This window comes from Gobio gobio, assembly GCF_949357685.1.
Source record: "Gobio gobio genome assembly, chromosome: 24".
Lineage (NCBI taxonomy): Eukaryota > Metazoa > Chordata > Actinopteri > Cypriniformes > Gobionidae > Gobio > Gobio gobio.
Window position 1 is genome coordinate 15,350,391 of NC_137120.1, and position 15,126 is coordinate 15,365,516.

Sequence of the window (15,126 nt, forward strand, 5' to 3'; positions counted from 1 at the left end):
AATAAATGCATGCCGAGCACTCTCTCACATAGCACAGCAAAAGTCAGTGTATTTCTCTATTTGTATGCAGTTTGTGTTTTACACCGTTTCAGTGTTCTGTTATTATATAACAATCTTTCTATTTACTTTACTCCCTGAACTTTTTTGGACACATCTACATTGTCAGTAAATATATTACACCTGTTTTCTCTCAAAAAACGCTGAGAATAATATTATAATAAATGTCTATAACTTGCTGAGGGATTGTTACATGTAGACACAATTTAATCTGGAAGTCTAAAACAACCAAGTCTAACTTTCTAAAGGAAAAAATCCAAACTTCATGAAGTTCTATTTGAGTTCACAGTAAAAACACCAAGTTTTTGCTGCCGTTTTTCTTAAAATTCTATTAATTCTCAGGCTAAATAAATGTAAAATCGGGAAATTCAAATGAGCTAAATGGAAACTTCGTTCTCCTGACATTTGATGCTAACTGGTAGAATGGGTGAGAAAAATAAAGAAAAGTAGAGGCAAGTCAGGCGCCCCCAAAGTTTTCTAGGTCTTTAAGGGTTGGATTTTGCGTGCCCTGAATGAGACATTATCAGTCCTTTTGCCAGTCATCTGTCTGTTTAAGCGATGAACTGTGCTACTTGCAGTTGTTTTATGAGATGTAACATACGTTTTATACTTTTGCTACAATTGTGCTGACCTGTGCTACAACCTCTGTAGCACCAGTGCTATGTACAAAAAAAGTTAGCATACAGCCCTGAATAACTACACCATATTACTTCAATTTATGTTTTTTAAACTGTCAATATGTTTATAGCTAGCTCTAACATCCAGTTGTTCATAGGGGTCTTGGTTTGTCTGGTTAGCATAGCCCTTTTAGCCCCTGCTGGTAGATACCATAACTACACCATCTTTCTTCATTGTCAGCCATTCAAATTTTAGTTATTCATTTCTACGTTCACACATGTCAATATCTTCTGTCTCTTGTTTTTTCCAAGCTTTCCCATTTGAAGGAGTCCCCTGCGTTGTGTTTGCTGAAGAGTCAGAGTTTGTGTTTGCTGCCCGGGGCCGTAGGAAGCTGGAGGCCAGCAGACTGCTCTCAATCCCTCAGGCTCAGCACCTCCCAGAGCTGCCTGACGGAGATTCCCCGCACCCCCCACTCCAAGAGCAGCTCAGGTCAGCAGATTTCACAGCCAGAACAACAGGCCGCTCTGTGGCTCCATTACCACACTAAATGCTTGCCTTGTTCGCACACAAAATGTCCCGGACAGAAAACAGTATGTTGATTGGCGAGAGAACTGGGCATGGAAGGTGGGCTGTTAGCAGTGCTTGCGGTGAAGAAATGTGACCGTTGCTCATAAATCACAGTGCGTCTCTTTGTTTGTCTTTAAGATGTTGCTCCGTCCAGCAGTACTCAGGGCGCTCCATGGGTGTGCGGCACAGGACATCAGGACGCAGGGATCCCCCACATCTCCTTCACTGAACCTGGCACGCCCGCTCCGCCTGAGATCCGGGAGTGTGTGGAAGCCGATCTGGATGACGGCCCGGAATATCTGGCTATTGGTAATCTGGGGAAGCACAAGCGCCGCGACTCGTCCAGCTCCACTCAGAGCTGCGAACACATGGGGACTCCGGGCGACGCCCACACTCCTTTGCCTCCGCCCCCACCACGCCGTTGCTCTTTCTCAGAGGCTCCGAGAACTACAGGGCGGAGCACAAGGGGGCACATCCGCTCTCTGTCCGACACGGGCATCTCGCAGAAACTGAAAAATGGTACGTACAAACGGTTAAATTAATCGGGTTCTCGAGAACACAGGCCTTGTGCAAAACTACTAACAAAACAACATTTATTAGTGTAAAGTCCGTTCACACCAAGAACAACAATTATTGCAATAACGATAACTATAACGTTTAATAATCATTCAAATTCTATGAGAAGAGCGAAGTCTACACCGCATTTATAATGATACAAAGTAGGGCTGCATGATTTGGGGAAAATGTCTAATTATGATTACCGTAATTTGGTTAAAATTGCGATTTAAAATGCGTTTTATTTTATTTATTTATTTTTTTTTATAAATGAAAAGTTTGTGTGTGTGTGTGTGTGTGTATATATATATATATATTATATATATATATAACTAATAATAATTATGGTTATTATTATTGCTAAATAAAAATATTTAACAAAATAAGAAATATTACAATTACAGTAACATTTTTATTATTAAAAAATGAAGAATAAATATAACAAAATAATAATAATAATAATTTACAGAAAACTTATTTTACAAAAAACTGCAGGGTTACCTGTTAAGATGCAGGCAGCCTATGACTAAAATCATTATAAAGGTCTGAGTATTTATTATAAAGTATTATATTATTATAAAAATTTGTGCTTTTTATCTGTGATATAAATTTCTTAATTTTTGTCAGGAGGTATGCAAAATCAAGAACAAGTCTATGTCTTTAATATGAAATATGAGCCTCTTATGCATCCACCGTAAGGACAAAACTCATAAACATATGGATTGGCATATACATTTATTTAGTGAAGTATCTATTTTTTATTTTACCCAAAATAGGATGGAGTGACCACTGCTTTGCACTAAACACACTCATGTTTCATTCATACTGGACGCCAGAGGGTGCAACACATAGCTTCACACATGCCTCAGAGAGAAGTAATATAATGACATTTTCAGGAAATCCCTAATGTGAAGCTAGCGCTTTAGCTGAATAAAAACTGACTGATTAAACATGACAATAAACACACGACTGTGACAATATATGGCGTATTTCTTACGCCATATAGTTCTTAATACTATATGTCAAACGTTACATGTTATATGTTGCTGCTGTATTTTTGGAAATAAGATGATGTGTGAAAAAGAATATCCCTATGGGACAATAAAGACTCTATCTATCTATCATTTGAGTTCTTCAAGCCTTGTGCATTTTCATACTTATAAAGTATATTATAAAGCAGTGCTAATCGACATAGAATACTATAAAATAATAATACATATCTGCCTCATTCTGTGATGATAAGCCACATCAGCTCACAAAAAGGACATTTCAAACACTCGACTGACGATATGAAGTGAGTAATAGTTATTAATATGTTATTAAACGTCTTTTGTTGGACAACAGGTATATGAACGTTTCGCATTACTAGTTTGTGAAGATGTTTGATGTGTTGCTTTTTCAAACTCACTCAAATTCTAATAGCACGCAGTACAATTAGACGGAGCAGCGTTTGCTACTGAGTCTAAAACGAGAATTTTTAAAGAGAAATCACGGAGGAATTCGATATAAGAGAAGGGGGGCTTGAGTTTGTTGCCCAGCACTACCCACGAGAGGCGTCAAAGATTGCGATGCTCCTGTACATCACGTCAGGGGTTACTCTTTTAGCGCAAGTCGACTTGCGTACCGCTGGAAGATAGTTATTTTATATAGATAGTCTATACAATTTTAAATATGGATATTTTTCTTACACAAACGCGCCACTAAAGAAGGCTTTATTAAATTATCTACTTTAAATGACGATTAGCTTGATTTAAACTTCAAAATGGCCTCCCCAACACTGCACGCAAATACAAAAGTAAATATAAACGCACAAATTGCGTCAGGTTTGAAAATGGATCTCCAAGCTGTTGTACTCTATCGTCTTGCTGTGGATGAGGGTGAAATGTGCTCTGCTTCAACTCTATTCTCTCTCTTCTCTTCTCTTCTTCTCTGTATGTAAAGGAGGGGGTCACAGGAAAATCACCATTATTATCGAGGACCCTGTTGCAGGTTCGCAGTGCCTTGGTGCTGCATCTTGTCCACCCCTCCATTTCTGCCAACCTTGCATGATTCATTTTCGCCGCTTCTTATTTTGATTCTTTTTGTTTTCAGCCGTCAGCATCGTTTTTAAAGCTGTGACACAACATTCCAGTCCTGTGCCATTCCCATTCATTCTTATTTCTGTGTAGCGAAATTTTATACAATTGTGCCTGGGAAGTTTTGAATATTTATTGTCTTTTCTTTTTGGCCTATTCTGTTATTAATTAGAAACAATCAAGCATGTAGATCTACATTATCATTGGTGTTTGTCATCATGGATCAGATCCTGCCACCAGGAAGAAGCATGTTTCGGCTTCCTTATCATAGATCACCTATTTGTTAATAATTGGTGTCATGTTTTTCTGTATTTCCCAGAATCTGTTGCCGCTACACCATGTTCGAAGAGCTGTGGCCCTTTCTCGCCCCAGAGCAGCGACAGCAGCTCACACAGTTCACTTTATATGGAGTCTAGTGAGTGAACACATCTTTCATGCGCCTCTATCTATTAATCTGTTCAAAAATACATGACAAATTGCAGTTTGTGCTTACAGTTACTTGAATACACCAGTAAAATTAATTTTGATATAGTTTGAGAGCAAAAAGTAAAAAATGTCAGGGTGGTACAACTGTCCTGAAATAACGAAGAATTTTATTTAAAATTATATATTATATAGGGGTGTAACGGTACACAAAACTGACGGTTCGGTACGTACCTCGGTTTTGAAGTCACGGTTCGGTACGGATTCGGTACAGCAGTTTTACAAAATTGCTTTTTATTAATTTTTATTCAACAGTGGTTTAATGAAAAAAAATTGTGTCTGTCCTTAAATTAATTCAGTTATAACTAAAAGTTTCTTAAAGATAATGCTGTAAACTATATAGGGAGCCCTTACTTGCATATTGCTATTAAAGATTAACAACAGAGCCCAAACTATTAGCCTAAATTCAGTTGCTATTTATTTTTAGATATAATAATCAACACTCATAAGCTTCACATAAGGCAGTTTTTGCAGTAACTTCTAAATCGAATTATTATAATTTTTTCTCCAATTTTTTGTTGAAATATAATCATTTAGTGGCTGTAATTTTAATGACAGGTTTATTTAAACATACATTAAATAAACAAGACATCACTAACAGGCTAAGTAGTATATAATGAATATATATAGGCTAATATAATGAATATATAGGCTAATATAGTGCATGTATTCAGTGAAAGAGTTAATCTCTCTAACGTTAGTGAGCTAACAGCTGTGGACACTGACTTCGGAGGTAAACGTGATTCTACACGACATTGTTTACCAGCTGTTTTATTGTCTTTCCGCGGTTGAATCACCGATGGAGTGATTACACAACATATGATACGTTTCAGTAAGTTGTAATGTATCCTCAACAAGATATTAATTTATATTTATTCTCTTCCTGATCGCGACGCGTTCACTCGCGCGGCGCGCGCTGCCGCTTGAAGTTGAACTGATACGCGTCTATCAGTCACGTAACATTAAAGAGCATTAAAATGCATTTATCGTTTGAATTTCGTGATAAAATGGACTGAATACTCAATATGTTCGTGTGGGAACTAGGATTGAAGTGTGTTCCACGCTTTAAACAAGCCGACTGTTAACTGTTAAAGATTGCATTCATAACCGTTCGGTACACGCGTGCACCGAACCGAGAGCCTTGTACCGAAACGGTTCAATACGAATACGTGTACCGTTACACCCCTAATATTATATTATTATTAATATTTAAAAACATTTGTCAATCTCATCAGTCATGTTGCGCGACCAAAAAAGTTATGTGGTACAACCAACATGTTTAAACATTAAAAATATCTGATGAGTTGACCTTTTTATGGTCGCATAAGTTACAAACTTTTTATTGGTTTGTAAAATGTCATTTGGTACAACTGTCCTAATATTTTTATGAAGAATGAAATAGAAAAAAAAATATTGTTTTATATCCATCCAATCAAATCCATCCAATCAAAAACATCAGATCATTTGACCCTGTTTTTCTTCTGATGGCAAGATTAGTTCAGGTTGTAAAACATCATGTGGTACAACTGTCCTGATATCATAATGAAAAAAAAAAAAAGTTTAATCACAACTGCTTTTTTGCTTAATAATATTTAAAAACTTTTGTCCGTCTAATCAAAGTCATGTGGTTCAACCACACATGCTGAAACATTCTTAAAATATCAGACAATTTGCCTTTTAGTTCCTGTTGTAAAATGTCATGTGATACAACTGTCCTGAGATCATAATAAAGAAATAATGAAATGTGGAAAAAAAACGTAATAAAGTAGTTTGGCATGAACTTTTTTTTTTAATAACTGTTTTTCTGCGTATTAATATTTAAAAACATTTGTCCATCTAATCAAAGTCATGTGGTGTTACCAAAAAAAGTCATGTGATTCAATCAAAATGCTGAAACATGCAGAAAAACATTCTTGAAATATCAGATAATTTGACCTTTTTAGCTCTGGTTGTAAAATGGTGGTACCAGGGCTCAAAGACTAACTTTTTTCACTAGGAGCACAGGGGCCCCCAATTGAAAAGTTTAGGGGCACAACCAGAAAATTTAGGGGCGCACACCGTAAATCAACATGCTAACCAAATCTACTAATTTCCACTGTATTACAAATAAATACTTTGATAATACAGGGCTCCAGACTAACATTTGAGAGCAGTGGCACCAGTGGAGGAAAATTTATCATATGGTTAATTTAATCATAAAATTACTATTGTTTTGCATTGTTTTGTAAATAAGTGCAGATACTAATAATAGTACATGTTTGTTTATTGGAAATTTAACAGTGAAGCGCTGAGCTTGAATTATGCAAAAAAAAAAAGGAACTTTTATTAACAACAATAAGGTGCAAAAACCATATATTTATAATGAAAATGGTAATATTCCACTCTTATTAAATGTACTATTGTTCTTCTATAGGATCATACTGAACACTCTTTACTTGTTTTCTGTGTAATCCAGTCACAATCTGAAGAGAAGTTTTAGTTTTTCATGAGACTTTGAGGACTTTGACTATTAAGGAGTGGAAATGTCTAATAAGTCAAATAAGTGCTCCTATGCCACCACCTACTGGTTATAGTATTTTTAGTTTTTTTGCCATAAAGTGGCTTTCACCTTTAAACTTTTAGTTTTACAAATCATCGCACTAAAAAAATATTAAAATTGGATAATATTTAGAGCTTTGAAGTGCTGGAAAAAGTGTGAAACACTTGAATAGTGCTTGAATTTCACTCTCAAAAGGTTGTACGAACCCTGAGATGAATAATGTAATAAAAATGTTACTATCTCTTCCACAATACCATGGGGTGTTACTACATTAAATCCATGGTGAATGTTTATGATTTGTGGACTGAAACCCCTGAATGTTTCAAAATGTTTCTCCTGGTCTCCACGTCAGCTCTGTTTGCTCTGATATCTGTGGTTTATAACAGAGAATTCTGCACCAAACGCTTCCCACTAGGTCTCGCAGTAGCGATGTTATTAATACTGAGTTGAATTCAAATGCTTTCTCACTGGTTCTCCCAGCGCTGTTTAGTAATGGTGTCGCGTGATCGAGATCGGCCCATGTATGAGTTTGCGCTGCAATGTCTATTATTGCTCTGAGCTGATAAACGGTCCGCACAGCACAGCTCAAATGAGTAGCGCGGTTCCGTTCCGCTTTCGTTTCGTTTGCCATCCGATTTTTCTCATATGTAACAGAAATGGCAGCTCTTATCAGTTGGGCACACCAGTGCCACCTCCAACGAAATTCAGTCGCACCAGCAGGAAAAAAGGTCGCAAAATGTGACCATTTAGTCGCAGTCTGGAGCCCATCAGGAACTGTCCTGATATCATAATGAAGAAATAATTGAAATGGGGAGGAAAACTAATAAAGTAGTTTGGCATGAACTTTTTAAAATTTTAAAATTTCAACTGCTTTTCTGCGTATTAATATTTAAAAACATTTGCCCATCAATCAAAGTCATGTGGTGTTACCAAAAAAAGTCATGTGATTCAATCAAAATGCTGAAACATGAAGAAAAACATTCTTAAAATATCAATAATTTGACCTTTTAGCTTTGGTTGTAACATGTCATGTGGTGCGACTCCCAAAACCTTTTACTTTAAGTACATTTAAAAGCATTTTAGAAAATGATGGACAAGATGTGTTCACTCATATGTATAGTTACACCACATGTAATTTTTAGTTATTAAACAGAAACTTTTCTTTAAAAAAATAAGATTTTCTGAACTATATAAAACCAAAGAGTACATTTTAGCATGCCTTTTTATTGCCTTTTTTCCCCCTAGTACACATTTTAGTAATCATAAATTAGGTGTCATTTGAAAACTTAAACTCTCGAAATTTGACATTTGTGTTATCATGGATACGGTACTGAGTGGGCAACAATTTTAGGATATTAACTTTAAATTTGGATCACAACTTATTTAGACACATGGCTTTTATGAGTCTTAATTAATTTGTAATATACATATTTTGGATAAAACAAATGTTTATTTCAGTAGATTTAAGTCTGCATTCATGAACTACAATCATTTAAGCTCAGATCTATGCTCAAAAAGGGGTGACAGTTACAGGTTAAACTAGATTAAACTAGGACAGTGTTATATCATATTAAAATAAGCATGCTTAACATGCCTTGATGCGCTCTTGCAGACGGCAGCCAGTACAACAGCGTCCCGGACGGATCGTTTCGCAGACCGTCCGAGGGTCAGAGTCTCATCAGCTACCTCTCCGAGCAGGACTTCGGCAGCTGTGCTGATCTGGAAAAGGCGAGCACAAACTCCTCACTGCGGTCAGCATTTCTCTTTCTTATCTTTTGTATGTTTTTCATAACTCGCATTCTTGTCCCCTCACTGCAGGAAAACGCCCACTTCAGCATCTCTGAGTCCCTGATAGCAGCCATCGAGCTGATGAAGTGTAACATGCGCAGGAGGGCGGAGGAGGCTGAGGAAGAGGGTGACAGTGACTCGGAAATCCAGCAGCTCAAGCAGAAGATCCGCCTCCGCAGACTGCAAATACGGCGGACGCGGCTGAAGCCACCGGCTTCCTCAAATAACCGTAAGATGATATGTTTATGGCCATGACATACTCATGGCGAAGCTCTTTTTCATTCTTTCGCTCAGGGTTAAGTTGAAGTTAGAAATGCCTTTGCAGCGATAAACTGTTAGTGAACATCCCAACGCCGACACAGTGCTGAGAGCCACGTTTGATGAATATGTAAATTTTCTGCATGTTTTACTCTCAATAACACAATAAACGCACAACAAAAATAACAGTGGTAAGAAAACAGCAGTTCAGAAAGAATCTGATCAGAGTGATGTGGATATGTTTGCACAAGATCTGCAATTCATAGACACTATAAAGCGTCTCTCCAGTGTGTTCATGTAAAACGATCTGAAGAAATGAACCAGAAAAGATTTCCATGTCAAAGAAGGCAGAGTCTCAGGGCCACGCCCACCTATTGCATCATCACCACGGACCAATGGTAGTTCGAAGGCGTTTACCAGCCAGAGAAATTCTTTTCCAGAAAGTTTGCTTTGGCAAGCTGTTTCAAACTCTCGAAATGAACTTTCATTTTGTCCTGATTTTATTCACACCAGTTCATTCTTATATTTCAGGGCCTTTTAGATCAAGGAGGAGAAATCAAATGTAAACAGGAAATGTACTATAGGGCTATTCACACATGAAAAAGTGTGGGTAAATGCAATCATGGGTTATCTTTCTTCATGTTTCACATTGCTCATACTTTATCCGAAGTATATAAATTGCTGTTTAACACGGTAGACTCCTAAACCCTGGGTATTTGCATATTTGATTGGATGAACGACACATGCAATGTTTTCATAAATGCACCAGTATTTCGCATCCTCATATTTATCTTGAATTTACTTTTTGGACTATAAATGTAAGAATTAAACTGTTTTCTTTCACAATTTGACATTTTTCCCCTCAAACGCTGAAACTGCTGGGCTTCATTACCCCGGGTAAAAAGTGCTACTAACCCCACTTCTAAATTACAAGTGTGAAACGTTCTTTTACCCAAGGTTAAGTGCAGGGTTTTGAACAATAATAATAATCTGGGGTTATGCGCAGAGTTTAGAACGAACATAATAACCCGGGGTTGAGTGCATGGTTTAGAATGACGATAATAACCCAGGGTTAAGCGCAGAGTTTAGAACGGCGATAATAACCTGGGGTTGAGCACAGGGTTTAGACAGACGATAATAACCTGGGGTTGAGCACAGGGTTTAGACAGACGATAATAACCTGGGGTTGAGCACAGGGTTTAGACAGACGATAATAACCTGGGGTTGAGCACAGGGTTTAGACAGACGATAATAACCTGGGATTGAGCGCAGGGTTTAGAACGGTGGTAATAACCTGGGGTTGAGCGCAGGGTTTAGAACGGCGATAATAACCCGAGGTTAAGTGCAGGGTTTAGAATGACGGTAATAACCTGGGGTTAAGCACAGGGTTTAAACAGACGATAATAACCTGGAGTTGAGCACAGGGTTTAGACAGACGATAATAACCTGGGGTTGAGCGCAGGGTTTAGAACGGCGATAATAACCCGAGGTTAAGTGCAGGGTTTAGAATGACGGTAATAACCTGGGGTTAAGCACAGGGTTTAAACAGACGATAATAACCTGGGATTGAGCGCAGGGTTTAGAACGGTGGTAATAACCTGGGGTTGAGCGCAGGGTTTAGAACGGCGATAATAACCCGAGGTTAAGTGCAGGGTTTAGAATGACGGTAATAACCTGGGGTTAAGCACAGGGTTTAAACAGACGATAATAACCTGGAGTTGAGCACAGGGTTTAGACAGACGATAATAACCTGGGGTTGAGCGCAGGGTTTAGAACGGCGATAATAACCCGAGGTTAAGTGCAGGGTTTAGAATGACGGTAATAACCTGGGGTTAAGCACAGGGTTTAAACAGACGATAATAACCTGGGGTTGAGCACAGGGTTTAGACAGACGATAATAACCTGGGGTTAAGTGCAGGGTTTAGAATGATGGTAATAACCTGGGGTTGAGCGCAGGGTTTAGAATGACGATAATAACCTGGAGTTAAGCACTGGGTTTAGACAGACGATAATAACCTGGGGTTGAGCGCAGGGTTTAGAATGACAATAATAACCTGGGGTTGAGCGCAGGGTTTAGAATGACAATAATAACCTGGGGTTGAGCGCAGGGTTTAGAACGGCGATAATAACCCGAGGGTAAGTGCAGGGTTTAGAATGACGGTAATAACCTGGGGTTAAGGACAGGGTTTAGAATGACGGTAATAACCTGGGGTTGAGCGCAGGGTTTAGTATGACGGTAATAACCTGGGGTTGAGCGCAGGGTTTAGAACAACAATAATAACCCGGGATTAAGTGCAGGGTTTAGACAGACGATAATAACCTGGGGTTAAGCACATGGTTTAGAACGATAATAATAACCTGGGGTTAAGCACAGGGTCTAGAACGATAATAAAAACCTGGGGTTGAGCGCAGGGTTTAGAACGATAATAATAACCTGGGGTTAAGTGCAGGGTTTAGAACGATAATAATAACCCGGGGTTGAGCGTAGGGTTTAGAACAACAATAATAACCCAGGGTTAAGCGCAGGGTTTAGAACGACGATAATAACCTGGGGTTGAGCGCAGGGTTTAGACAGACGATAATAACCCGGGGTTGAGCGCAGGGTTTAGACAGACGATAATAACCCGGGGTTAAGCGCAGGGTTTAGAATGACAATAATAACCTGGGGTTGAGCGCAGGGTTTAGACAGACGATAATAACCCGGGGTTAAGCGCAGGCTTTAGAATTATAATAATAACCTGGGGTTAAGCGCAGGATTTAGACCGACGATAATAACCTGTGTTTAAACGTTGGGTTTAGACGGACGATAATAACCCGGGGTTAAGCGCAGGGTTAAGAATGATAATAATAACCCTGGGTTAAGCGCAGGGTGTAGACTGACGATAATAACCAGGGTTTAAGCGCAGGGTTTAGACAGACGATAATAACCCGGGGTTATGCGCAGGGTTTAGACAGACGATAATAACACGGGGTTAAGCAGCCCTAATATATTCAGTTTTTCTCCCCACAGAGGTCCCATCTGTTGATAGTGGGGGCTCACGGAGGAGCTCCCAGGATTCCTTTCACCCCTCGGACTCGGGCTCGGATAGAGATGTGGACGACATTGAGCTCGGAGGTAGGAACTCTGGATCTCTCTGAATGTCATGCTTTCATTCCTGCTTGTGATCATATAATCATCCTCACCATTGCCTTCATTACCCATAATGCCATGTGATGAGAAGTGTGTTGGCCTCCCAGTCTCATTACCAATTTCTCACTGATTATGCTCATTTTTAATTCCTAATTTGTAACTTTGAATCAAGTTTTTCTTGATTGGTTTGTGTGTTTTATCAGGAAAAAGCAGAATAGTCATTGCAGATGTCATTATACTTCACAATTGACAACAAAATTTGCTTTAATTCGCGTTTCGAATGCAGAAAGCCTAAAAAGTGTGTGCAGACGGTGTTTCAGGAGACACGTGACACTGAAGACTGGAGTAATGATGCTGAAAATACAGCTTTGATCACAGGAATAAATCACACTTTACTATACATTCACATAGAAAACAGCTGTTTTACATTGGAATAATGTTTAATATTACTATTTTTACTGCATTTTTGATCAAACAAACAGCCTTGCTGAGCAAAAGTGATAAATATACATTTTATTAATTATAAATGTAATTTTATTTTAACTTGGTAAAGTATATTTTTACATTGCCCTTTAAAGAATGTGCAGTGTTTTCTGCGCTGACGACGAGTCGTGACAGGACGTTTGTTAAGACGTGTTGAGCGGCTCAGTCTGTGGTCTGTGTCTCTCAGATGGCAGTGAAGGTCAGTCCCTGCTGGCGGTGTCTCAGAGCGGCCTGTCCCTGTCACTCGCGTCCCTCTTCTCAGGTACCGAAGGGAAGTCTGCTTGATCAATGATAGGCGCTGGCGTCAGATGCTTTAGTCTTCTACAGCCGTAGTTGATGGCTCTTTCTGCTGTTTCCTTGGCTTTGCTTGTTCATTACCTCATGCATGACGTATCAGCCTCTTGTTTGCCATGTCGCCGCTTGCTGTCTTTCATTTATGGCAATAACTCATAAACCTGCAACCTTTAGCACTGCTAGCTGCTGAATGATAAGATAAGAATGGATGGATTACTTAATTATTAATCTTTAGTTCTTATCCCAAAGCTTTTATTCAAATAACTCTCTGTCTTTGTTTGTTATTTTATGACACAGGGCTTTTGGGAAATAAAAACTGATCAATCCTTTGCACAATTTAACCAGAACACTTACACACAAACGCATACACACAAACGCATGCACACTCACGCAAACACAGACACACACTCTTATAGTCACAAACTCTCACATTCACACACTCATACACTCACATGCACAGTCACACTCACACAAACACACAGACACACACTCTTATAACACACGCTTATACTCACACACGCAAACACACAGACACACACTCATAGTCACAAACTCTCACATTCTCACACACACACACACACACACACACGCATACACACTCACATGCACACCAACACACAGACACACACTCACTCTCTCACTCACACGCACACCCACACACTCACGCAAACACACAGACACACTCTCTTATACACGCACACTCACTCACTCTCACACACGCTCACTCACACGCACACCCACACACTCACGCAAATACTGAGACACAGACTCTTAGTCACAAACTCTCACATTCACATTCACACACACACACACACACACACACACACACACACACACACACACACACACACACATACTCTCACACCAACACATAGACACACACACTCTTATACATGCACACTCACTCACTCTCACACACGCTCACTCACTCACTCGCACACACACTCACGCAAACACAGACACACACTCTTATAGTCACAAACTCTCACATTCTCACACACACACACACACACACACACTCACATACACACTCACACCAACACACAGACACACACTCTTATACACGCACACTCACTTACTCACTCACACGCACACCCACACACTCACGCAAATACACAGACACACACTCTTATAGTCACAAACTCTCACATGCACACTCACATGCACACTCACACCAACAAACAGACACACACTTATACACGCACACTCACACATGCTCACTCACTCACACGCACACCCACACACTCACACAAACACACAAACACACAGACACACACTCTTATGGTCACAAACTCTCACATTCACACACACTCATACACTCACATGCACAGTCACACCCACACACTCACACAAACACACTCACACAAACACACAGACACAGACACACACTCTTATACTCACACACACACTCACACAAACACAGACACACACTCACGCACTCACACTCACTCACACACACACACACACACACACACACGCACTCTTAATAATAGAAAAATAATAGAAAAATGCAGAATTGTGACTAATGTGTTGGTCTATCAGTGGTACGCCTCTGTTCAGTGATTGGAGGAAGCACTGACTGTTCGTTGTCACTGTTCTCAGATGCAGACATCAAGCGCAGCGCGTCCAGCAGCAGATCCTTCCTCAGCTCAGACTCCATGTGAGCGCTTCTGAAACCTGTCATTGTGTTTTTGACTGATCTGTGGTCTTTATGTGCTGATGTATATCCACTGATCTGCTGTGATGTCTCTCTGCACAGCTCTCCATCCATGCTGCAGTCCAACTCAGCCGAGTCCGTGGCTATGGGTCTTCTCCGGCAGTTTGAGGGCATGCAGCTGCCCGCTGCCTCGGAGCTCGACTGGCTGGTCCCAGAGCAGGACGCCCCTCAAAAAGTACAGTACCTGTGTTTACATACTTAGGCCTGAAACTGACTGCAAATACATGAACATAGTTTACGTACAGATTCCTTGTGTGAAGTGTTTTCTGGACTAATGTTCAGCTGAGAAGGGCTTTTTAACTCTTTCCAGGGGTCCCACGAGTCCTTGAAATCCTTGAAAGTTTGTGAAAAAAAAAAATATATATATTTTTTTTGTTGAAAATAAATATACGTAGATACAGGTCCTTGAAAGTGCTTGAATTTCTGGGAAAAATTCAATTTAATTCCCTCCGGTCCGCTAATGTGTTATTTCTCCAACACTTCGTGGCCTATGCATACTAGCTTGCTTGATTTACGTTAGTTACACACATTTACGCATTACGTTAAGTGTTTCCTGCGTGAG

The 15,126-nt window shown here is 39.5% G+C and overlaps 1 protein-coding gene across 2 annotated transcripts in view; it reads left to right on the top strand.

The window, feature by feature from the left end:
- The window catches only part of rubcn (rubicon autophagy regulator), a 30,403-nt gene that overhangs the window by 5,064 nt on the left and 10,213 nt on the right, over positions 1 to 15,126 (top strand). Inside the window, exons 6-14 of one of the 2 annotated variants that reach the window (XM_079808287.1) lie at positions 987 to 1,164; positions 1,381 to 1,761; positions 4,192 to 4,287; positions 8,507 to 8,622; positions 8,713 to 8,911; positions 11,951 to 12,055; positions 12,741 to 12,815; positions 14,450 to 14,507; positions 14,607 to 14,739. In XM_079808287.1, coding sequence (XP_079664413.1) covers positions 987 to 1,164; positions 1,381 to 1,761; positions 4,192 to 4,287; positions 8,507 to 8,622; positions 8,713 to 8,911; positions 11,951 to 12,055; positions 12,741 to 12,815; positions 14,450 to 14,507; positions 14,607 to 14,739 — 1,341 coding nt within the window. The remainder of the gene's footprint in view (positions 1 to 986; positions 1,165 to 1,380; positions 1,762 to 4,191; positions 4,288 to 8,506; positions 8,623 to 8,712; positions 8,912 to 11,950; positions 12,056 to 12,740; positions 12,816 to 14,449; positions 14,508 to 14,606; positions 14,740 to 15,126) is intronic. The other variant, XM_079808288.1, reaches the window with a different exon arrangement.